Below are 25647 nucleotides of genomic sequence, written 5' to 3'. Positions count from 1 at the left end.
CTTTTAACTATTTTTAAAAATTTATTCCATTTTTAACTTGTTTGTACTTTTTTATTTGCTTGTCTCCACCATTGGATTGTGAACTTTTTAAAAAAAGGTATTGCCCTTTGGCTTTTTGTTTTTTTTTTTTTTTGTAGCCCTATCACTTAGCACAGTGCCTGACACCTAGTATATGCTTCATAAACTCTGTGGCTTTGTCCTAGTCCTGTAGTCTCTATGGGCCTCAGTTTTCTCCTCTGTGTTCTCTAAAGGTCTTCTAAATCTCAGTCTATTTTCCTATGGTCTCAGTTTCCTCATCTTTAAAATGAGGGTATCATTTTAAATTAAACTAAATTAAATTAAAAAAAGAGAGTTTAAAATGTGATACTAGAATGTCTCTTTCATAGGTCTATTGTGAGTTACAGTAGGAAGTGGTATTCACACTTTACAACAAACACTAAGCAAATAGCAGCTATTTTAAGTTAGTTATTTAGCTAGTCATTATTTATTTATATTTTATTATGTTATATATTATATGTCATTAACATTAATGCCATTAATTTAATATTATCATCAACTTCATTATGAATTAATTTATATTATATTATTACATCATATATTTTATTATTTTTGCTATGTTTTAATATAATATATTAATATTAATTGATAATAATGTTTATATTAATGTTATAAAATAATACATGCATAGTATATATGACATATGTTCTATTATTTTATTATTTGTTTTTCTTTTATTTCTTTTATAATATTTTCCATATTTATGTAATACATTTTCTTTCCCTACCCTCATCCTTCTCCCCTTCCAGAGCTGACAAGTAATTCTACTGGGTTGCACAAATGTTATCACTTGATATCCATTTCCATATTATCCATTTTTGCAATAGAGGGATCTTTCAAAATCAAAACCCCAAATCATTTACCCATATAAACAAGTGATAAGTCATATGTTTTTCTTCAAATAGCAGCTATTCTTATAAGAAAACATGAATATTTCTGAGAAGGTAAACTTCTCCAGGGCTGGAACTTTTTTGACTTCTTGTGTATCTGTAGCTCTTAATCCAGTTCCTAGAATATTGTTCAATTGCTTACGACACTTTGTGACCCAATTTGGGGTTTTCTGAGCAGAGATGCTGTTTTGGTTTGCCATTTTTTTATCCAGTTTCTTTTACAGATGAGAAACAGAGGCAAACAGGGTTTAGTCACTGTGTCACCTAGGTACTAAGTGTCTGAGACTGGATTTGAACTCATGAAGATGAGTCTTCCTGATTCTAAACCTGTTCTAGCAGCCTGGCATTTAATAAATGTTCCTTGACTGGAATACTTCTGTTCAGTAGATTATAGGAACTTGAACACAAGAGTGATTTGCAATTTCACCTTTGTTGTTTTTTGTTTGTTTTTAATTTGAAATCCTTACCTCCCATCTTGGAGTCAATACTGTATATTGGCTCCAAGGCAGAAGAGTGGTAAGGGTAGACAATGGGGGTCAAGGGACTTGCCCAGAGACACACAGCTGGGAAGTGTCAGGAAGGAAGAGGCCAGATTTGGACCTAGGACCTCCTGTCTCTAGGCCTGGCTCTCAGTCCACTGAGCTACCCAGCTGCCCCCTCATCTTTTTTTTTGTATGTCCAGAACCTACCACCATAAAGCCCAGAAAAAAATCCACAATTAAGGTTTATTGAATCAAATTGAATTAATTTTATTAAAAAAAGAAAGGGAAAGGGAATGAACAAAGAGAACTTCAAGTATTTTAAGAGAAACAAGTAAAGTGGATGAACAGCAGAGCCCCAGAAAGAAATAGTGAAGCCAGAAGAAAGAACAGGTTTAACAGAAAGAATAATAGGCTCCATTTTTGGTACTGGATTTGGGGTGCTTGTGGGACATCTAAGACGTGATGCTCTAGAGACAGATGGAGACCATTTGATTGAATGTAGTAAAGGAGGTATCAAAGATCACTCCATGGTATTCCCACATGAGAAAATAAATTTTGGTGAATACAAAGGTGTGAATTGGCCAAAGGGGTCCTCCAGCTTAGGCAGAGAGGAAGGACAATAAAACATGGCTATCTGAGGCAAGGAGGTTATTTTTGGAAATACCTTTGCTTCACAGTTGATTCTCAGGGAAGCAGATTGACTTTGTTCCAATTATAAAGTACTTAGGCTTAGAGGGGCAGTGGTGACTTTTTAATAAGCACATTTGAATTACTCCATTGTTTTCAGAACCATTTCTACCATGTTACTTTTCTAAGCAAGCTTTATTTTCTAGAAATTAAAAAGTTCTTGGAACTTTCTGCTTTGAACCTCTGAAAAGTTTGGGGGACATTTTTAATTTTCCTCTCTTTCTTCCTACATTAAAAAATGCAATGGTCATAACATTAACCTCCTTCGGAATTATCTCAGTTGATTTCTGTAACAGTTTTCTGAGGTAGGTACGACACATACTAGGGGCCCAGTGAGCTGCAGAGTAGAAAGTGGGGACAATGGGAAGATTGCATTGACTAGCTGTGTGATTTGGGGTAACTTTTTTAACCTCCCTTTCTACCTTAGTAACAACTCTTAAAACAGAAAGGCAAGAGGCCATCAAACAGACTGAGGTGACTTGTCCAGGGTTACATAGCTAGGAAGTGTCTGAGGTCACATTTGAACCAAGGACATCCCATCTCTAGACCTGGTGCTCTATCCACTGAGCCACCTCACTGATCTTTGGGCAACTCTTTTTTTTTTTTTTTTTTTTTAAATCTTATTTTCTGTCTTAGAATCAATACTATGTATTGGTTCCAAGGCAGAAGAGTGATAAGGGCTAGACAAAGGGGGTTAAGTGACTTGTCCAGGGTCACACAGCTAGGATGTATCTGAGGCCAGATTTGGTTCTTACCTCTTGTCTCTAGGTCTAGCTCTTAACCACCAAGACACCTAAGTGTCCAGAGCAACTCTTAATGAAAAAGAAAATGGGGCAGCTGGGTAGCTCAGTGGAGTGAGAGTCAGGCCTAGAGACAGGAGGTCCTAGGTTCAAACCCGGCCTCAGCCACTTCCCAGCTGTGTGACCCTGGGCAAGTCACTTGACCCCCATTGCCCACCCTTACCAATCTTCCACCTATGAGACAATACACCGAAGTACAAGGGTTTAAAAAAAAAAAAAGAAAAGAAAATGACAACTCAAAAAATGATAATGATGCTAAGATGTTAGTGAAGATAATGAATGATAAAGAAAATGATGATGTCATCATAGCTCAACATTTATATCATTCTTAGATGGATATAAATCATTGATAAAATATATGAATATATTGATTGATATAAAAATTGATTTTAAAAAAGCCAAAGTGCTTATATATTAAATTTCATTTGCCTCTCACAACTCATCCTTTTATTTTTTAAACCTTTACTTTCTGTATTAGTAACAATCCTAAGACAAAGGCAAGGGCTAGGCAAATGGACTTAAGTAACTTACCTAGAGTAACACAGCCAGAAAATGTCTGAGGGCAGATTTGAACCCAGGATCTCTTGACTCCAAGTATGGTGTTCTATCCACTGTGCTGCCTAGTTGCCCCATATACATTTATAGGTGAAAAAACTGGGGCCTGAAGAGGTTCAGTGACTTAAAAGCAAGAGAGTCAGTATATTTCAAAAATAGCATTTGAACCCAATTCTTCCCTAATTGTAAATTCAGTAGTCAATCCACACTTTACCATTGCCTATTTTCAGTTCAGCCTCCTTATTTAAGTTATTGAATAAACATTTATTAAGCAACTATTATGCTCCAGGCACTCTGCTAAATTGTAGGTATAAAAAAAAAAAGAAGCCCCATCTTCAAGAAGTCCATAATCTAACAAAGGAAGACAATACAGAAAAGAAAGTTGAAAAGAGGAGGGGGCAGGTTGAAGTGGAAAGGGTACAGGAATGACCTCCTTGAATGGAACATCCCAGAGGAGCTCTTCTCTCCCTGCTGCAACCTCCCTTCTCAGAAGGAACGAGAGACCCCAGGGACAAAGGCATCATAGGATTGAGTTTCAGAATTGATGTGATCTCGATGATGTGATCTTGAAAGACACGAGCAAAGTCCAGAAGAGTACAATTTTGTGGGAAGTGATGAGAAAAGTGAGGATGATGGTAGTCATCTGCATTGTGGTTGCTGTGAAGATCAAAGGAGATGGAATTAGAGGGGAAATAAAAACTTTTATTTTCTCCATTTTATACATGAAAAAATTTGAGTTATTGCTCATGATCACAAACCTAAGAACTCCTTGTTCCTAATCCAGTGTAGTTTCTACTATCCTGTATTCTTTGTCCAGACCTGTTTAATGCCCACAAGTACTTCTATATGTCCTCAGGGTCTCCTTGAACTTGGTATGGATACTGGTTAATAGTCAGACTGAATATTTATTGGGGGTATGCTGGACCTGGAGTTAGGAAGACATCTTCCTGAGTTAAAATCTGATCCCAGACACTTACTAGATGTGTGGCCCTAGGCAAGTTATTTAATCTTGGTTGCCTCAGTTTCCTCACCTGTAAATTGAACTGGAGAAGGAAATGGGAAATCACTCTAGTACCTTTGCTGAGAAAACCCGAAATGGTGTCACTAAGAGTCAGCCTTGACTGAAAAACAATGGAACAACAACATGATAAATGACTGAGAGGCAGCTTGAAGTAGTGCAGAAAGAGAGGTGGCTTCGGAGTCAGAGACTTAGACTCCAGTTATCACTTTGGACATAAGGACTTTGTGACCTTGAGCAAGTCTCTTAGCAGGGAATTCTCTAAGACACTAAATTACTCAACAGTTACCCCATTGCTTTAGTACATTAAAGCCCCATCTCCAAACACCTCTTCCAAGAAAATCACTGTCTAATAATAATAATAATTAATAATAATAATAATAGATTAGGAATGTCAGCTCTATTCCTATATATGAAGAGTAGAACAGTCCAGTTTTTGCTTTGGTCTTAAATTACTTACAAATAAGCTGAACAGATACAATTGTGCCCCTGCACCACCTGAAAGAGAGTTCCCTGGGCAAAGAAAATGAAAGCCCTTGCTTTGGACATTTGCACCATGGCAAGACTGAGTCAAGGTTTTGTGACTGTGTGAATTTTGGCCTGAGGGTCAGAGAAGGGAGAATATTGGCTGGTAGGCGGCTAGCTCACGCCTTGGGCATCACGGAGACAGCAGCAACCTTTGTTTCTGGAATCCTGTCTCCCCTCTCCAAGTGACTCATCTTCCTCTCCTCCACCTCCCCTCAGGCTCCAATCTATTAGCTGGTAACTCATGGCATGGCCAGGGTAACACCTTTTAATGCATTTTAATAGGAGATTCTTGAGAACCCAAAGGTATGATGCTGTAATGATGGAATTTGAGGCACCCTAACAAGCTTGCTCCTTCATGCCCCCAGTCCCCATCTAATGCACTCCGGCTCTTGTGTTTCTTCCTCTCCAGCTCCCACCCTCTCTTGAATAGTAATAACTATAATAAAAAGACAACAACGACAATAACAATAATAGCCAACATCATATACATATATTTTTATGTATTTTATATGTAAATGTAATATCAATATATTTTAGGTTTGCAAAGCACTTCACAAATAGAATCTTATTTGATCCTCACTAGGACCATGGGAGGCAGGCGGTATTATTATCCTCATTTTCCCAATGTAGAAACTGAGGCACAGAGAGGAAAGTCTCACAGGGTCACAGAGCTAGAAAGTGTCTGATGTAAGAAATTATTCTTCTTGACTCTATCCATTACCCTACCTCACTGCTCCTGCTTTGGAAATTGTTCTGATATTTCCCCGCTTTTTAGAATGTAAGTTTCTTGAGGGGTGGAACTGTCTTTGTTTTGTTTTGTTTTTTTGTTTTGTTTTTGTTTTTGTTTTTAAAACCCTTACCTATACTGTGTATTTGCTCCAAGGCAGAAGAGTGGTAAGGGCTAGGCAATGGGGGTCAAGTGACTTGCCCAGGGTCACACAGCTGGAAGTGTCTGAGGCCAGATTTGAACCTAGGACCTCCTGGCTCTCAATCCACTGAGCTACCCAGCTGCCCCCACTGTCTTTGTTTTTGTTTATGTATGAATCTCCTTAATAAATACTCTTTCATTTATCTATCTATCTAATCTAATCATCTAATCACTCAATCCTTTATTTATTCATTTATTTGTTCATTCATTCATTTATTCCTCTGGAGCAAAGGAACTTTCCAAACAACAACAAATCACTCACAGAGGGCAGCCCTAGTAGTGATGAGAAAGTTGATGGCAGAAGGTTTGAACCAGAAATTTTGGGCTGTTTTTCTAGTTCTGAGAGAGTCATGGCGTATTGGACTATATTCAGTGTTAAGAGACTAGCATAGTAGCTCAGTGACAATCATTGTTAAATGAAAAAGTTTGCCAAGATGAAAAAGACAAAAAATCTTTTTTCTAAAACCCTTACTTCATGTCTTGGAATCAATATTGTGTATTGGTTCTAAGACAGAAGAGCAGGAAAGGCTAGGCAATGGGGGTTAAGTGACTGCTCAGGGTCACACAGCTAGAAAGTGTCTGAGGTCAAATTTGAACCCAGGACCTCCTGTCTCTGGTCCTGGCTCTCAATCCACTGAGCCATCTACTTGCCCCCAAACTAATAGACTTTAATGAGGACACTTCAAGTCCTACTATTCCAATGTTTATCTATTTCTTTGATAAGTCTGGTTCCTCTTCTGTAAAATGGGGATGCTGCTGCCATAATATATCAACCTTAGAATGCATTCTCTCTCTCTCTCTCTCTCTCTCTCTCTCTCTCTCTCTATCTCCCTTTTTCCTCCCCTTTTATAATCTATATACATGTTTGTGTGTGTGTGTCCTCGAAATAATAATGATAAGTATACATATGTTTCCTTGTATACTCACATGTGTAGTGTCCTGGCAATAATAATGATAATAATGATAATAATAATATAAATGTATGTTTCTATGTACACTCATGTGAGTAAGTGTCCTGGAGATGATAAAAGTAATAATATGTATGTATATGTATTTTTTGTATACATATGTGTACAGTGTCCTTGCAAAAATAATAATGTTAATGATAATATGTATCTATGTTTGTAGGTAGGTGTGTGTGTGGGGGGGGAGGTCTTTATGATCTGGTGAGTCCAAAAATGTGCCATAAGAGTGTTCCAGAACCTGGTTTTGAGGATGGATATTACAGCCAGCCCAAAAATGACACCCCAAGAAGCAAGCTTACGGGAGGCACTTTCCAGGTCCCAAGGCAACAAATCCTAAAACAAAGACATCTAGAAATGAGGATGCTTCTATCCATCTGTCTATTTATCTGATTATTATTGCCCAGGCACCATATTGAACTGCATGGTTATTTTATCTTTCTGCCTTGTATTTAATTGCTTTATTTTATGCACTATGTTTTTCACATTTCACAATGGGCCACTTAAATAAAAAGAACAGGCATATTTTTAAATGACCACTTATCGGGAAAAGGGTTGCTTCTTGTGTGGTACTTCATTTTTTCTGTGGGTATGACCCTTGCTGCAAGAAAGTTTTCCTACTCTGTGTCTTGCTGGGGATGACTTTGGTTTATCATTTAATCAAGCTCAGGAAGGGAGAGAGAGAGAAGGAAAAATAAATCAAATCCTGCCAAGTCAGATTGCTCAGGCCACCCACTTGGATAGGCTACCACCTAGGCATAGGGTTTGGTGGGGGAAGTGCCTGGGGGCTTCTCCTAGCTGAGACTGAGCTTCTGGGAGACTTCCACCTCACGGGACAGGGACTCCAAAGAGGCTACTCTAATGGGAGTCTGGTGCAGGCATAAACCAACTGTACAACTTCCCCACTTAGAGAACATTTGGGGAAAATGGTGGAAAGTAAGGGAAGTGCCTTGGAGAAACTGCGAAGTATGCATGAGAATTCTGCAGTTGGTTCTGGTTGGCTAACCATAATGTGATTAGGAGAAGACTTTATTGACTGACTGGTGTTCAACCAGAATTGCTGGTGTCTTCAAAAAGTCCTGAATAGGGCAGCTGGGTAGCTCAGTGGATTGAGAGCCAGGAATAGAAACAGGAGATCCTAGGTTCAAATCTGGCCTCGGACAATTCTCAGCTGTGTGATCCTGGGCAAGTCACTTGACCCCCATTGCCTAGCCCTTAGCACTCTTCTGCCTTGGAGCCAATAAACAGTATTGACTCCAAGAAGGAAGGTAAGGGTTTATTTAAAAAGAAAAAAAGTCCTGACTACACTTGGGGCACCTCTTTGCTCCCTCCATATCAGGAAGAGCTCAGTCATTCTTTGGCAGCATCCAGTGAGACACTCTGAGATGAGCAGGGAATGTGGACCCTCAACATCTACTTAGTTCAAAAGGTGTTTCTGAGACAGGTGTTGCAACCAGCCTCACAGTGATGCTTTGAGGAGCAAGGCACCATCTTATGCATCACCTCCTAGACCTACCACAGTGAGAGCTGAAACAAAGACTCATCTGGTTTTTTTGTTAGTAAACTTGGTAAGACCAATGCTATGGAGGAATGGAACTGAGTTTTAAGTCCAATCCTCAGATATTGAAGTGGTTTAGTGGAGAGTATGCCCCAGAGGTATTAGGGGAAATTTGTGGGTTTGGGTTTTTTTGTTTTGTTTTGTTTTATTTTGGGTTTTTTTAGGTTTTTTTTTTTTGTTTTTTTTTTTGCTGTATTTTTGATGTTAATATCCCTTTGCAAAAGCTGCTCAAGTTTTGTTCTTTTTTAAACTCCTATCTTCTGCCTTAAAATTAATATTGTGTACTGGTTCCAAGGCAAAAAGAATGGAAAGTGCTAGGTGATAAGAGTTAAGTGACTTGCCCAGGGTCACATAGCACAAAAGTGTCTGAGGCTACGTTTGAATCCACCATCTCCCATCTCCAGGTCTGCTTCTCCCTCCACGGAACCACCCTGGCTGGCCCCAAGGTTAAGTGTTTAAATGGAAATGGGACATTAGTGATAGGTCCCTAACAATGAGGGGATCTGGTGGGAATTCAGATCCCCTAGCTAGTGGGAGCTCAAGCTGATGGGATGGCAAGGGGATAAGAGCCAATCCCCCCATCCTCAGAGGTTTACCTCCCTAAAACCCCGAAAGGCTACTGAGTCTAGCTTTGGGAAAAAGGGCCAGAACATACATGGTTCATCAATTTAGATATTCATCTGGGCAACACAAGTCTTAAATTTGAAATAGTCAGTAGCAGCATTTTATACGGAGACCAATATCTGTCTGCTCACCTCCCCTCAACTTCCTTTATTTCTGTATGCTGTAATGCCTTATGATATATTTACACTGGGTCAGCCAGAGTGGGATAGAGTGCTAGTTCTGTAATCAGGAAGACTCACCTTCCTGACTTCAAATCTGCTCTCAGATACTTATTAGCTGTATGACCCTGAAAAAGTCACTTCACTCTGTTTGCCTCAGTTTCCTCATCTGTAACATGAGATAGAGAAAGGATATAGCAAACCATTCCAGTATCTTTGTCAATATATCAAATGGGGTAACAAAGAGTTGTACATGACTGAAACAACTGAAAAATAACAAGTATATTTACAAGCATTTTTATGCTTTCTGTTTTGAGCATTAAATAATATTGAAATGTAGAAAGACAAATATCTTTGTCTCCATTTTCCAAATAAAAAAACTGAGACCCAGAGTAGCAAAAGGCTACCAAAGGAGTTCTGTAAGAAATAAAATCAATATAAAAGGATAGCTTTAGAAAATATTATGGGTTTTAAAAGATTTATTTGTAGCCATTCAAAAATGAAGCCATGTGCCATGCATAGTGGATCAGACACCAAGAGGGCAAAGAGGAAGTGCAAGTCCAGCCACTCAATTTTATCCTCCTGTCTACGTTGTCATGTAACTGTCTATGTCATTACATAATGACAGGAAGCCAGTGGGCTCATGGGAAATGTAGTTCCGAGACCCCAAAATTTCCAATAACACAGTTCATGAAACAAAAGAAAGCATATGGGATTGGGGACTACCACTATGCTGTGATCAGGGCAAAAGTATAACTTAAGCATCGAAAAATATAGTCAATCCTCAACTTTCATGGGATGAAGTTCCTAGAAAGCTACACAAATGTAAAAAACTTGAATGCTAATGCATTAAATCTATGGAAAACAGGTAACTTCAAAATCGTAATTGTTTTCTAGAGGTGGCTGAAATTATTATTTTGGCATGTTTTTCTTTATAGAAAAATAATAATTCTGATCATTTGCACCCCAATTACACAATAACCATGAAATAACACACAAAATGCAGGGGAAAGGAGAGGCCACAGAAGTTCCAGGGAGGTGCAAGGGCAGCACTGTCAGAATAAACCCTGGGTAGAAAAAGAAAAGGAAGAACCTGCTATCTCTAATCTTTTCTACTCTGGTTAGAAAACACGTGCCTTAAGGTGATTCCCCAGCTCCTACTCAGCTTGGAACTTCCACTCTGGTGCTCCACCCACTCTGTAATGGCAGGACATTGGGGAACCCTGAAGCAAAGGCATGGGGGAGTCCCTCCATCTCTGTGGTTGCCAATCTGAAAGTGAAAATGAGGCTACTACCAAAGTCACGCAAGTCACTAAAAGTGAAACAGGCTAGTGTCGAGTACAATGTTCTCTTCTGCCAAGGCAAGTGGAGAAGTTTTTTTTCTCATATTTCTAATTTAGGACCAGGATTGCTCTTTTGTTGGTAGCTTCCCAAGTATGGGATTGATTATCTGATCATAGTTCTAGAACTAGAAGGAACATCAGTGGCCAATTAATGCAACTCCATTTTTAGAGTTGAGGAAATTGACTCAAAGAATTTAGACTTTCCAAAATCACACATATAAGTAAATACCAGAGGTGGATTCTGAGCCCCTGTACTCAGATTCCTGAACCACAGTAATTGTTCTCCCTTCTAGACTATTGTTCCCCCTCCATTTCTGCCTATGGTACTGTAGAAAGATTATTCCTTTTCTAGATAACTGTATGAATCAAAGAATGCCTCTGGAATGCACAATATGTGTCCAGGGAAGCATGGATAGTTCCATTTGGCTGGAGTATAAATCTGTATTTCCTTGCTTCCAGTCCACAGAAGTCTTACTACTCTAAATTCCTATTTTCTCAAGCTTATAAATTTCATAATTTTTTTTTACTCTTTTTTTTTTGTGGGGGTGTCTTTTCTCTTCTCTTACACCACCTCTCCACCCAAGGTTGAAAAAAGTAGGTGTGCCCTATGGCAGATAACTTAGATATTTTACCTGTCTGCAAGAGTTTGAGGTGGGAAAGGCTGCCAAAAAGTATGAGAGGAGGAGGGGCAGATAGAGCTGGAAAGGTAGCCTGTGCCAGGCTTGTGGAGGGCCTTCAGGGCACATTCAGGTCCTTATCATCACTAGGCACTTCTGTTTAATGGGCTCTTTGGTGGATGCACTTTTATAAGTACCCCTGATTTTGCAATGTGAAATTCTTGAATAATTTATCTCTACTGTAATTTTATTTGTTTTAAAAAAAAAAAACATAGACATGGATATAGTTCTATTCCTTTCTGTAAACCCAGCCTATGCTTGTTCTTTGATTTCAAGAAGAAATCTTTGTACTAGGTTTAATCATATCAACTTCAAAAGATAAACAAGATCCAGTTTTGTTTTGTTTTTTCCATATCACAGAGGCAGAGTACTCTGTAACTATTGAATAATATAGTCCCGATGGCCTGACTGGAGATTTGGTACTATATTTAATGCAATGGAGAAAGAGAGCAGGTGAAGGTTTTAGGGGGTGAAAATGGAAGAAAATGAGGATGGGGTGTGTGGCTGACCAAAGGCAAACCTTCATACATTCTATTTTTTATAGTCCCTTATTTATTGGGTAGTTCTTTTTATGTGCGTGTGTGTATATGTATATATACATACATACATACATATATATATATATATACTTACATATATATAAAATAAACCCTTATCTTTTATCATAGAATCTACTAACCATGGATTCCAAGGCAGAAAAGCAATAAGGACTAGACAATAAAGAGTTATGGATCACATAGCTAGGAAGTGTCTGAGACCGGATTTGAACCTAGGACATCCATTCTCTAAGCCTCTATCCACTGAGCCACCCAGCTGCATGTTTCTTCCCATATTTCTTTGAATTCTTTTAAAAAAATAAACAAATAAATTAATTAATTTGTGTATGTCTGTGTGTGTGCATATATATATATATATATATATTTTTTTTTTTTTTTAAATAACCCTTACCTTCTGTCTTGGAATCAATACTGTGTATAGGTTCTAAGGAAGAAGAGTGGTAAGGGCTAGGCAATAGCAATTCAGTGACTTGTCCAAGGTCATATAGCTAGGAAGTATCTGAGACCAGATTTGAACCCTCTCATCTCTGGGCCTGGCTCTCAATCCACTGAGTCACCAAGCTGCTCCTTAATCATTTTTTATGGTACAGAAATATTTCAGTTTATCCTCATGCTTTAACTTATCAATACCAATTGATTGATAACAGTTGACAGATGCCCAGTTTGTTTCTAGTTTGTGTTTTTTCTCTTCTTCTTGTTTTAAATAGTGCTGCTCTTGATATTTTGGGCATCAATGTCTTTTTTTTTTTTCTTTCTGACTTAAAGTTTAAGGCTGACTTTTAGCAATCAAGGATGCAAAAGGAATAACAGTAAACACCAGTGGTCCAGCAGAAAGAACCAGGGCCCTTGAATTAGACATTTAGATCTCTCTGAGGTCTAAAATGAATTTCCTCCCCTTTCTGGGTGCCATGAAGGAGCAGGACTGGATAACCTCTGAAATCCTGTGAAGGGGCAGGGAGGGCCAGGAATCTGATGATGGGGAGGAGAAGAGAAGCTAAGGAGGTGGAAAGCAGGTATGTTCAGAGCAGAGGAATCAGCAGTTGCCCCAAGAACAGCTTGTACCCAAGAGGAGGGCTCCAAGAGAACATTCAGCTCTTGACATACCAGAAAGAAGAGTTTATACTTGTGGGCCTTTTCTGCCACAAACCACACAGGAAGTGCTCTGAATTAAGGCAGTTCTTCACATGTATGTATAGGTTTATACATGGAATTAAGTTGCACTCTATCAGATTTTTTTTTTTAATTTGGCATGAGAAAAAAAATTCTAATCCTCAGACAATAGTTTATTTTACTTCAAGCAGTATTAGATTAAAAAAAATTCCTTGGAAGGCCCAATGGGGTGTTTTGTAATGGGATTTACCTTGGAATCTAAAGTCAGCTCTGTTTTATGATAGCCCTTGTGTCAAAAACTCTCACTATAGAATGGAAGCAGGTATAATTTGAGGGATTTTGTTCCCTTCTCTTGATTCATGTGCCCTTGCCCAGAAAACCTGGGAAAGCTACCAACTTGTACCACATCTATGCACTTAAAAGCATATGGTTTACCATATTACTGAATTCCCCACAGCACAAAAGGAGTCAAAACATTTTCTATTTTCTTTCTTAAAACACTTATTTTCTGTCCAGTAACAATTTTAAGGCATAAGGGCAAGGGCTAGGCAAATGGGGTTTGATCCCATGTCCTCCCAGCTCCAGGCCTGGCCCTCTATCCACTGAGTCACATAGCTGCCCTGTCAATACATTTTCTAAAGTTTTTTTTTCCAACAATATAAGCATCATTAAAAAAAAGAGAGAGAGAGAGAAAGAGGTAGGTCCCGGATTCAAATATGGCCTCGGACACTTCCTAGCCATGTGACCCTGGGCAAGTTGCTTCACCCCAGTTGCTTAGTTTTTTACCACTCCTCTGCCTTGGAACTGAGATAGAATTCTAAGAAAGAAGGAAGGAAGGAAGGAAGGAAGGAAGGAAGGAAGGAAGGAAGGAAGGAAGGAAGGAAGGAGAGACAGAGACAGAGACAGAGACAGAGACAGAGACAGACAGAGAGAGAGACAGAGAGAGAGACAGAGAGAGACAGAGAGACAGAGAGAGAGCATGGAAGAATCCAGCAAAAATGACTTCCCCAAAATGGTTTTTGATGCATGGTTTTTGATGCTATAATCATTCAGCATCAAAAACCATTTGGGGGAAGTCATTTTTGCTGGATTCTTCCATGCTCTCTCTCTTTTTGAAATATGTTTTGCATGGTAATACATATATAACCCAGATTGAATTGCTTGTCAACTCTGGCAAGGGGGAAAAAAACAACATGGAAAACATGACAAAACATTAAAATGAAATAAAGGCAAAAGAGTATCAGGGCTGATACAATTTGGGAATGTGTGCTCAATACAATGGAAATTATACTGGCTTTGGAATCAGAGGACCTGAGTTCAAATCTTGCCTCTCAGCATTTATTATGTGTAAAGTATTGGGCAAATCATTTTTTCTACCCACCTAGCAGCCAATCTTTTTTTCTTATTCTAAAATCATCATTTAATTAATTAATTAATTAAGATTGTTTTCCCATGGTTACAGAATTCACATTCTTTCCCTCCCCCCACCCTCTCTCATAGCCGATGCACAATTCCACTGGGTTTTTCATGTGTCATTGATTAAGACCTATTTCCATATTATTGATATTTGCACTAGGGTGAGCGTTTAGAGCAGTTGTTCCCAAACTTTTTTGGCCTACTGTTTCCTTTCTAGAAAAAATATTACTTAGCCCCCTGAAAATTAATCTTTTTAAAAATTTTAATAGCAATTAATAGGAAAGATAAATGCACCTGTGGCCATCACTGCCTCCCTGGATCACTGCAGCACCCAACAGGGGGTGGTGGTGCCCACTTTGGGAATCACTGGTTTAGAGTCTACATCCCCAATCATATCCCCAGCAACCCATGTGATCAAGCAGTTGTTTTTCTTTTGTGTTTCTATTCCCACAATTTTTCCTCTGAATGTGGATTAAGTTCTCATAAGTCCCTCAGAACTGTCCTGGGTCATTGCATTGCTGCTAGTACAGAAGTCCATTGCATTCAATTTTACCACAGTGTATTGGTCTCTGTGTACAATGTTCTTCTGGCTCTCCTCCTTTCGCTCTGCATCAATTCCTGAAGGTCTTTCCAGTTCACATGGAACTCCTCCAGTTTATTATTCCTTTGAGCACAATAGTATTCCATCACCAACATATACCACAATTTGTTCTGCCATTCCCCAATTGAAGGGCATCCCCTCATTTTCCAGTATTTTGCCACCACAAAGAGTGTGGCTATAAATATTTTTGTACAAGTCTTTTTCCTTATGATCTCTTTGGGGTATAAGGCAAATCATTTTACTTCCCTGTTCCTCACCTTCTTCATCTAGAAAATGTGAGAGGGTTGGCTTTATTGATCTCTGAGGCCTCTTCTGACTCCAGTTCTATGATCCCATTGGCATATTCTTCCTGGATCCCTCCCCTTCCTTTGACTAATTCCAACATAAAACAAAGACAGACTTCACACAGCTTGAAAGTATTGATGCCAGTTTTGAACCCAACATCTCCCATCTCTAGGCTGGTTCTCAATCCTCTGAGCCACCCAGCTGACTCCACATTCTTTTTTGAGACAGGGAAAAAGGAATGGAATAACATAGGGCCTAGGACCTAGCCTCAGTAGAACTCCTCTTGTTGAGTAAGCACCCTCATACCCACATTGATGGTGTGAAGCACTGATTATAATGCTTAAAGTCATATTGTCAATCTGTTGTACACCACCCAAAATTATAGTTATAATCAGGGAGCCTTTTTTTTTTTCCCAACAGAAAATTCTATGGTGCCTCCAACCACCGCCATGTTCCTTTTCAGGAGTTAGGTTAGACTCTCTCAGGAGTGAAAATATTATAACACTCATTCTACTTATATGGGATCTAAGGATTTCCTTTGTCCTTGGTGTGGCCTGAGCAAAGAGATTTGGAGAGCATGTAGCTTCCTAATGCAGGGAGAAGAATTATCCTCCCAGGTTGTTTAACTATTGCCTGCTATTTAAACATAAATGGGTACAAGAGTTACAGTAGCTTATGTACCAAAGCCAAAGTCAATTCAGGGTCAGTGTGTATCCAGGGAGTGTATTTTCCTGTTTCTTTTAAATGAACTGAACCCTTGATAATGATGGTGGCTAATGATAGTCTTCTCTTTTCAAAGGACAAATGCAATAAGTAAGTCTTTAGAGTTATAGTGGCTCAAGTTGTATATTATTATTAATTTTATACGACCATCTCTGGGGGGGTAAAATAGCTTTTCTATGGCCCTTTTGTGTCTTAAGTTGTTTCTTCTTATGTGCCATAACTCTCTAATCTTGAAAACACTTGGATAGCACTCAAAGTATAATTCACGTATTATTGCACTGACTCATATCAAAACATCCCAAGGGCTAGTCAGTGGTAGAGCCAAAAAAATCAAAGAAAGGAAGGGGATTTTAGAGGTCATGAGGTCCAAACCATACGTTAACAATTGAATTGATCCAGCCATCTGAGGTCCCATTTCAGCCTTACACTCGCAAGCACAAGTAGGGAAAAGATCATCTTGAGGAAAAGGGACTTTAAAATTCAAATGCATTGCCTGTGAGAGACTCAAACACCATATTCTCAGTGAATAAACATGAGGTTGGCCCCATTACTCTAGATGGGGTTTGAGATCACAGTATCTACTTCTATCCTTTTATTTTATAGATGAGGCTGCTAAGGACCAAAAAATAAAGTGATTGGCTTATGAAAATAAAACTAAAAAGTGAGAAGTTGGAGGCTATAGAATCAGGGCTATGCTAGTAAATTTTTAGCAAATAATTCTTTTAAATGATTTTTTTAAAGTGGATTGAGCGCAGCTAGGTGGCTCAGTGGATTGAGAGCCAAGGCTAGAGACAGGAGGTTGTGGGTTCAAATCTGGCCTCAGACATTTTCTAGCTGTGTGATCCTGGACAAGTCACTTAACCCCCATTGCCTACCCTTACCACTCTTCTGCCTTGGAACCAATACACAGTATTGATGCCAAGAGGGAAGGCAAGGGCTCAAAAAAACAAACAAACAAATAAACAAATAAAATAAAAGAGTGGATTGAGAGTCAGGGTAGAGACAGGAAGTCCTGGCTTCAAATTTGGCCTCAGATGCTTCCTAGCTGTGTGACCCTGGGCAAGTCACTTAACTCCCATTACCTAGCCCTTACTGCTCTTCTGCCTTAGAATCAAGACACAGTATTGATTCTAAGATAGAAGGTAAGGGTTTAGGGGGAAAAAATAAATTTTAAAAATTCTAAAAAAGCATGTATATACATTTAAGTTTAATGTATTTTCTCTATTACTTTTTAAAATAAAAATTCTAAGTGTTAAACACTCAGGAGTCCTGGTTGAATTAGATCTTGCTCAGTTATGAATAAAGATGTTTTCCAATTACATTTAGGTTCAACCAGCACTCCTGAGTGTCTGATATCTCTTTTGTTGTGCTATCCTTTTTCAGTCTTGTCTGACTCTTCATGATCCAATTTGACATTCTCTAGGCAAAAATACTGGAGCGGTTTGCCATTTCTGTCTAATTTTATGGTTGAAGAACCAGAAGCAAACAGGGTCACAGAGTTATGCATCTGAGGCTCTATTAGAACTTGGGTTTTACTGACTCAAAAGTCCATCTCTTTATCCCCTGCCACCTAGCTGCCCCCAAAATACAATAGAAAACAGATAATGTCAGTTTGTGGTTTTACTAAATCAATATATATCCCTCAGGGATCCTTGTGTTTACTTGAATGGCCCAGTTTCCATTTGACTCCATCCCATTGACAATCAATAAAACAGCAAGTCAAGCCCTGATTAGTAAGTGGCTTACTGACTTCTAAGGGACACGCGCTCACTGAAAATGTAACATCAGCCGGCTCCAATAGACTGCCTAGAATCTGGCTTTCTAATCCTTCACTTTTTCTACTTTTAAAAGACAGGGTACTTTGGAACATGGAATAGGACCAGTTTGGATATCTTAAGGGCCTAAAACTGAAAAAAAAACCCAAACTGAAAAAAAAGCTATAAATTATAGTAAAGGGTGAAAAGAAAAAGGAACCTAAGGAAATGTACATTTTTATATGGGGACTTTTACAAATATTTTCTCTTTTTGATCCTACAGTAGTAGAAAGAAAGCTGAGTTTGGGTGTCAGAGCACCTAAATTCAAATTCAAATACTAGTTCTACCACTGACTGAATCTTGGACCCTGAATAAACCATTTAAATTAGCCAAGTAAACTTATGCATATCATCATCTGTGAAATGAGGATAATAATATGTCTTGCTGTGCCATATCCAGCTGTCGTTGTGAGAACTCAATAAACTAATTTCAGTAACGTACTTTGTAATGGTAAAGGCAGAGATATGCTGGGCCCAGCTTGAAACATCTGGGAGCCAATTTACACCCTGGAAATCAGCCAGTACTACAAATCAGGACTTGATTTATTTTTGTGGATTGACTGTGCTTAAGAAAGTGATGGAGAGGGGCAGCTGGGTAGCTCAGTGGAGTGAGAGCCAGGCCTAGAGACAGGAGGTCCTAGGTTCAAACCCGGCCTCAGCCACTTCCCAGCTGTGTGACCCTGGGCAAGTCACTTGACCCCCATTGCCCACCCTTACCAATCTTCCACCTATGAGACAATACACCGAAGTACAAGGGTTTAAAAAAAAAAAAAAAAAAAAAAAAGAAAGTGATGGAGAAAATGTTAATGCTACAGATTAAATTTAACCAGAAGTCATGCATATATATTCCTCCTTCCCTATTCCTCTCCTCCAGAAAGCTGGTTGTTAAAATTTACTTGCACATCCTTGGAAAGCACTATAAACATGGCAGCAATTATATTTACCTTGGGATAGAGATGCAGCCCCAGCCATCACCAGGGATACTGCTGCTGCTCTCATCCTAAGCTAGGAGACTAGTCATGAAACTCACAGAGAGATCTCCCGTCTTCTTCCAAGTCAGAGCTGAAAGAAAGTCCAAAAGGATGTGCTCTCCCAGGTCAGAGAGTAGAGCTGTTATCCGAAGGCAGACGAGCCTTCCTGTCCTTTAGCTTCCGCCTTAAGGTAGTGGAGCAATAGGAAAATCAAATGGTCATTTCAGTCACTTTCGTGTGGTCAGTCCAGATGATCATTGATTCAGATTTGACACATCTTTTCTTCTTTCAAGCCAATTACCTTCTCTCCTGCAGACACCTATAGCATTACTGTTTTGGGGTTTGTCAGCTCATGGTCTGACAAATGATATTTTTCCCCACAATGACAGGTGATCTCATGGAGTTTCTTTCTTTTTATTTTTAATAGTGCTTTGCTTCTGAAACCCATATAAAAGTCCCGAGACTCATAACCTAAGGCATTTATGGTTTACAGTGATTTCTTTCAACACCTATTTATGGATTTTTAAAGGCATTTGTAAAGGACTATAAAATTATGCCTAATGTCTTTCTTCTTTCTTTTCCTTTCTATAGTTCCCTATGTACTGAGGAGCTGTGCAGAATTTATTGAGACTCATGGCATTGTGGATGGAATCTACCGACTTTCAGGAGTAACATCAAACATCCAAAAACTGAGGTATTCTAGACTTTGATACTCTACCCGAAGGCAGGAGTATAACTGACCCTTCTCAGACCGATGGGTTTCTTTATCAAGTCTAATACATATCACTCTAATAAAATGACTAGGGTCATTTATGCTGCATCTCTGGATCCATGATGGGGACATTTGATTTCAGTAAAATTTACTCATTGGAAAGATAGGAATTATTTTCCCAACAAAAGTAAATTCTCACTTTTTATTTTTATTTTATTAATCAAAACCTCTTACCTTATGTCTCAGAATCAATACTGTGCATTGGTTTCTAAGGCAGAAGAAAGGTAAGGGCTAGGCAATGGGGGTTAAGTGACTTACCCAGAATAACAAATTTGAACCCAGGACCTCTTGTCTCTAGGCCTGGCTCTCATTTCGCTAAGCCACCCTAGCTGCCCCCTTAGAAAATTATTACTTATCCTTAATGACTCAGAGGAAACTCCATTACTGAGTTGTGGTATGTCTTTGGAATTTCTATAGCTATTTAAAGAAAGTCCATAAGTGAACATGAGAGTTTTCTCATAACCTTCTACAAGAGTACCTGTAATATGGAAACTACATGAAGGATGGATATAATTTCATTTATAGAAGAATGTATATATACATTTTAAATCAATCCTTTTCTTTTACCTAATTCATCATAATGGTAAATAATGATTTAGCTCTTTTATTATTAAAGTTAAATGAGGGGGCAGCTGGGTAGCTCAGTGGATTGAGAGCTGGGCCTAGAGACGGGAGGTCCTAGGTTCAGATCCGGCCTCAGACACTTCCCAGCTGTGTGACCCTGGGCAAGTCACTTGACCCCCATTGCCTACCCTTATCACTCTTCCACCTATAAGTCAATACACAGAAGTTAAGGGTTTAAAAAATTAAAAAAAAAATTAAAAAAAAAAGTTAAATGGAACAGAGATGTGTCAAATCATTGGTTGGGGAACGAAGTCAATGATGAGGATAACTATAACAACAATTTATCTCTTTTGGAAACTGTTCTTACGTAAAAACAAAAGTTTAGCTAAAATATGAGCTTATGGCTGAATTAGCTATGTTTATTTTTAGCTAATTTTAGCTAATTCAGTCATAAACTCATATTTTAGCTAAACTTTTGTTGTTACGTTTTTGGTTGCTTTAACCGTAAAACACAAGAATTGTCAATTCCAAATGAAAGATTCTTTCAGCAAGGCCATTGTGAAAATATATGTAAATTATTATTCACTCATTAGCCATCTATTTATTTAACCACTAATTAGAAAAAAAGATGGGCTTTCTAACTTTCATTTCCAAAATGATTCCTTTCTTTACCCAAATTAAAAAAAAAGAGTCCTAAAAGAATCACGGCTGAAGTATGGAATATTGCTACTCTCTATAGACTGAGTTCTGGAGCTTTTAAAAGATTCTCATTCATTCACTGGTTTGTCTTTCTTCAAAAATTTATCAGCAATCATGTATTTTTGCTGGATGCTCATGTCATAACCAGTTCTTCAGCAGTTAAGGATTGACCCTGTATCAAGTATTAAGATTTTTGGCAAGAACATAAACTGACAAGAATGTTGGCGAGAAATTGAGCTGGCAAGAATGTTGGCAAAAGCATTCTAGTAGCTTGTTGGATTCATTTTTTTTTAAATACCTATAAATTAAATTGATCATTGCATTTTTCTCTTTTCAAGGTCTTAACTTGGTTCTTTCTAAATTTTAACGACATTGAAAATTTCACTGCATTTTCTTCAAGGTTATGGAAATAAGCCTCAAGGATGATTAGCGTGCCCTGTGTATTTTTTTAACCAATCTTTGGGATATTACCATGTCTGTTTGATCTTTTTTGTCAAAACTTAACCTTGCTCTTCTACATTAAAACTCAAAGATCTTATCATATATTTGGGAATTTAACGTTTAACATATGCCATTTTGAGTACTATAGCCTGTTTTAGAGACATTCCATGATAGAGGATAGAAGATATTTATTAGGGGTCCATTCATCCCCAGTAATCAGAGCTCTTCTCTAGATGATTCTGAGATGCAGTGTGTTATAGGGATGGAGAGCCGGCTTCAAAGCCATGAAGACCTGGTTCAAGTTCCCCCTCTGACATATACTGGCTCTGTGTCCCTGGTCAATATTAACTTAACCCAGTGGTTCCCAAACTTTTTTGGCCTACTACCCCCTTTCCAGAAAAAATATTACTTAGCCCCCTGGAAATTAATTTTTTAAAAATTTTAATGGCAATTAATAGGAAAGATAAATGTACCTGTGGTCATCACCGCCCTCCCAAATCACTGCAGCACCCACTAGGGGGTGGTGGCACCCACTTTGGGAATCACTGACTTAACCTTTCAATATTCTAGACAACTTTCTAAGCCCATAAGTTCAGGAAAATTTATTAATCAAAGGAGTTTCCTCTCCTGGGAATTCCCAGTATTACTGAAATCATGGATTTGATTCCTTTCTCTGTTAATTAAAATTGCTTAGTTTTAGTTCTTAGGTTGAATTTGTGTCAATAATTATAAAAAATGTTCATAAATGGTTGTGTATAGGAATGAGGAGAAAGACCCAACAGACCATGTTTTCTCCTTCTCCTTGCCCTTCTCTCCCTTTTTTTCCTTTCCCCTCCTCCTTCTTTTTCCTTTTTCTCTTCTTCATTCATTCATGCCTTTCATCTTCCCTCCACTCCCCTCCACTCATCCCTCTCTCTTGCCTTCTACTTCCCCTGTCAGTCTATCTGTTTGCCTCTCTTTGGATCTTGTTATTAAAAACCAAGCACATTCTCCTTTTATTCCCACCACTTAATATTTTGAGAAATCAGAGATAGAACATCCTATGGGAAACTCACTACTATGTAATTGTTACGTCCTTCCCCAAGTCCAGAACTGAACCAGGTTTTAGTTTGGGGGGGATGGGGGGTGTCTTGGGTTCAAGGGTCAAGGTTGAAAGTACAGTTAGATCAGCATGTTCAGGTTGGCTATACTTTTCTCCTGTCTGCCCCCTGATATATCTAATTTGTGTTCTTCAGTATTGTTATGTCTCTGTCTGTGTTGTTTCAGGCAGGAGTTTGGCTCAGATCAATGTCCAGATCTGACAAGGGAAGTTTACCTTCAGGACATTCACTGTGTGGGCTCTCTTTGTAAGCTGTACTTTAGGGAGCTGCCCAATCCTCTCCTCACTTATGAGCTCTATGAGAAATTCACGGTGAGCTTTTCGTCTTCAGTTACGGGGTGGGTGGGTGGGTGGGTGGGTGGGTTACATGGGTGTTTGGAGAAAGAAGTAATAGTTCTCTTTTCAGTTTTGAATCTCATGCAGTACGTTGTTTTGTTATAAAGTGGAAAGAAATGATTCATTGGTCCAATCTCATAGCTAGAGACTAATTATTATTATTATTATTATTATTATTATTACCAACCCACAAAAATGCTAGCCATCCCACTTATTCTTATCTATGGGGGTAGTGGGGTCATTTGCCATTTTTTTCCCTTCATTGTTCTTAGCTTGTTTCCTTTTTGGAAGTGAAGAAAGGGAAGAGAAAGTGTCTTGGGAGGAATAAGCAAAGTGGAGGGGGAAAGGAAGACTAAAGAATAAGGGGAAATAGTCATAGAAACTGGGCTTCTTTGGAGAAAAGATGATAGCAAAATATGTAGTCAGCAAGTAAACAAGAGTTAACAATAAGAAAAGCTGCCAAAAGATTTTTTTAAAAGGTCTGGCTAGGACAACTTCAAAAATATGGAAATAGGTCTTGATCAATGATACATGTAAAACCCAGTGGAATTGTACATCGGGTACAGGGAGGGTGGGGAGGGAGTTGGGGGGAGGGAAAGAACATGCATCATGTAACCATGGGAAAACACCCCCAAAAGAACAAATAAATAAATTAATAATGAAGGGCTGGTATAATGAGCAATCTTGATACTAGAAAAGAATTGGGAAATTCTTTTCACCTCTTTGCATAGGTGGAGGACAATGGATGTAAAGTATGGTTTATATTGTCAGACAAGAAAGATACATTAGTTTTCTTGAAATTGTTTTTTTTTTTAATACTTTTTGTTTTAGAATCAATACTATGTATTGGCTCCAAGGCAGAAGAAATGGTGTAAGGGCTAGGCAATGGGAGTTAATGACCTGCCCAGGGTCACACAACTAGGAAATGTCTGAGACTAGTTTGGAACCCAGGATCTCCAGAGACCTGGCTCTCTCTCTGCCCTGCCCATTTCACAGATTGTTATGAGGCTTGATAGATAACCCAGGAAGAATGTTTTGCCAATATTAAGGTGCTTTATAAAAAATACAGTTCTATCAGAATTTTTTATAATCCAGTCTTATTTAAATAGAGACCAATTCCCTTGTGTAGTGAAAAGAATTCACTGTCCCGAGATGAAAGGATTGTCAGTATCTGACCCTAAATTTGTTTTCTTTTGCTTTTTTTTTCTTTCTTAAACCCTTACTTTCTGTCTTCATACTAAGACAAAGGGACAAAAGGTACACCTTCAGGTTAAATTACTTGCCTAGGTCAAATAGCTAGGAAGATCAAATTTGAACCCAGGTCCTTCTGACTCCAGCTTTGGTGGTCTATCCACTCTGCTACCCACCTGTCCCATACCCTAAATTGGCCTTACTGTTTTAGGCATCAGCTCTTCCTTTCCAGTCTTAGAAGGGAACCTTGATTTGTGTCCCAGGGCTTTTTTATTTTTCATCCTTTATTAAGATTTACCATGATTCTTTTATCCCTGAAGTCCAACCTGAAACCAGTGACTCTTGAAACTTTTTTTTTCTTTTTTTTACATTTTTAAACCCTTAACTTCTGTGTATTGCCTCCTAGGTTGAAGAGTGGTAAGGGTGGGCAATGGGGGTCAAGTGACTTGCCCAGGGTCACACAGCTGGGAAGTGTCTGAAGCCGGATTTGAACCCAGGACCTCCCATCTCTAGGCCTGACTCTCAATCCACTGAGCTACTCAGCTTGCTCCACTCTTGAAACTTCTGACACCTAAGCTTGACAGCCTCAGTTCAAGGGATCTCTTGCACCTAAACTCTTATTTACCTGATCCTGAGGCTCAATATGCTAAAGTGTGGATAGAGTTGAATTTAGAAGTGTTTTGCATGAAAAATAAGGAATCTTGCAATTCTTTGACATGATTTGAAAACAAACAAAAAAGCAAACAAAACAAAACAACTTACTATATAACACCTTATCCAGCATCCTTTCTAGGCTGTATCCATATATTCCCCACCAAAAAGGGATGGTTTCTAGAGCTTATTAAAGTCGAGTTTTATATATATATACACACATATACATATATATGTATGTATACTAATTACTCAAGTTTATATATAAATTCACATATAAATTTATAAATAAATTTTTATTTTATTTTGTGTGTATATATACATATATATATATATATATATAAATATAACAGTATAGCAAAGCAAGATAATTATATAAACTTCCTGAACTAGGTAGTGGTCTTAACTTTCAGAACTATCCTAGCCCCAAATTCTCTCAGAAGTTGCATGACTTCATCCATGTTCCTCCTAGCCCCACAAAATAATGGCTTCTTTAATACAAAGCATCAGAATTTGGCCTCATTTCCTTGGAGCTCTCTTGTCCATTCTTCTAATCCCAGGCTTATTCTCAGTTGTTACTGATTATCTCCTGGTTCTGCTTGCTTTTATTTGCATCAAGTCATATGATCCTTCCCCGTTTTTTCTGAAACCATTCCCTTCACATTTTTTGTAATAATAATATTCCATTACATTCATATACCATAATTTGTTAAAATATTCCCAGTTGATGGGCACCCCTTTTGTTTCTAATTCTTTCCCATTACAAAAAAAAAAAAAAACAAAACCTAGTACAAATATTTTGTACATATTGACCATTTTCCTTTCTTTCATCTCTTTGAAGCATAGGCCCAGTGATATTCTACAAACAAAGCTTTTTGTAAAATCTCTCATATCTTCATACTATCTTACATTGTATTCAAACACACATAGTTACCATGACAAGTATAAATACCTAGATAGCCATGTCTTTGATTAAAAAAAAAAAAAGGTGAATTAAAAATGGGCAGAGACCAGCAAAAGGAGCTATTTAAGAGGATTATTTTTTTTAAATCCTTACCTGCTATCTTAGCATCAGTTTCTAAGACAGAAGAATAGCAAGGCCTATGTAATTGGGGCTAAGTGACTTATCTAGGGTCACATAGCTAGGAAA

At 38.3% G+C, this 25647-nt stretch overlaps 1 protein-coding gene across 1 annotated transcript in view; it reads left to right on the top strand.

Annotated features, from left to right (window-relative positions):
- ARHGAP31 (Rho GTPase activating protein 31) overlaps positions 1–25647 on the top strand; it is a 182322-nt gene that overhangs the window by 119506 nt on the left and 37169 nt on the right. Inside the window, exons 2-3 of the mRNA XM_044669173.1 lie at positions 19336–19438; positions 22487–22631. Coding sequence (XP_044525108.1) covers positions 19336–19438; positions 22487–22631 — 248 coding nt within the window. The remainder of the gene's footprint in view (positions 1–19335; positions 19439–22486; positions 22632–25647) is intronic.

The sequence above is a fragment of the Gracilinanus agilis genome, chromosome 3, assembly GCF_016433145.1.
Source record: "Gracilinanus agilis isolate LMUSP501 chromosome 3, AgileGrace, whole genome shotgun sequence".
NCBI lineage: Eukaryota > Metazoa > Chordata > Mammalia > Didelphimorphia > Didelphidae > Gracilinanus > Gracilinanus agilis.
Note: the sequence above shows the minus strand (reverse complement) of the source record. Positions and strands in the feature narration are given on the sequence as shown.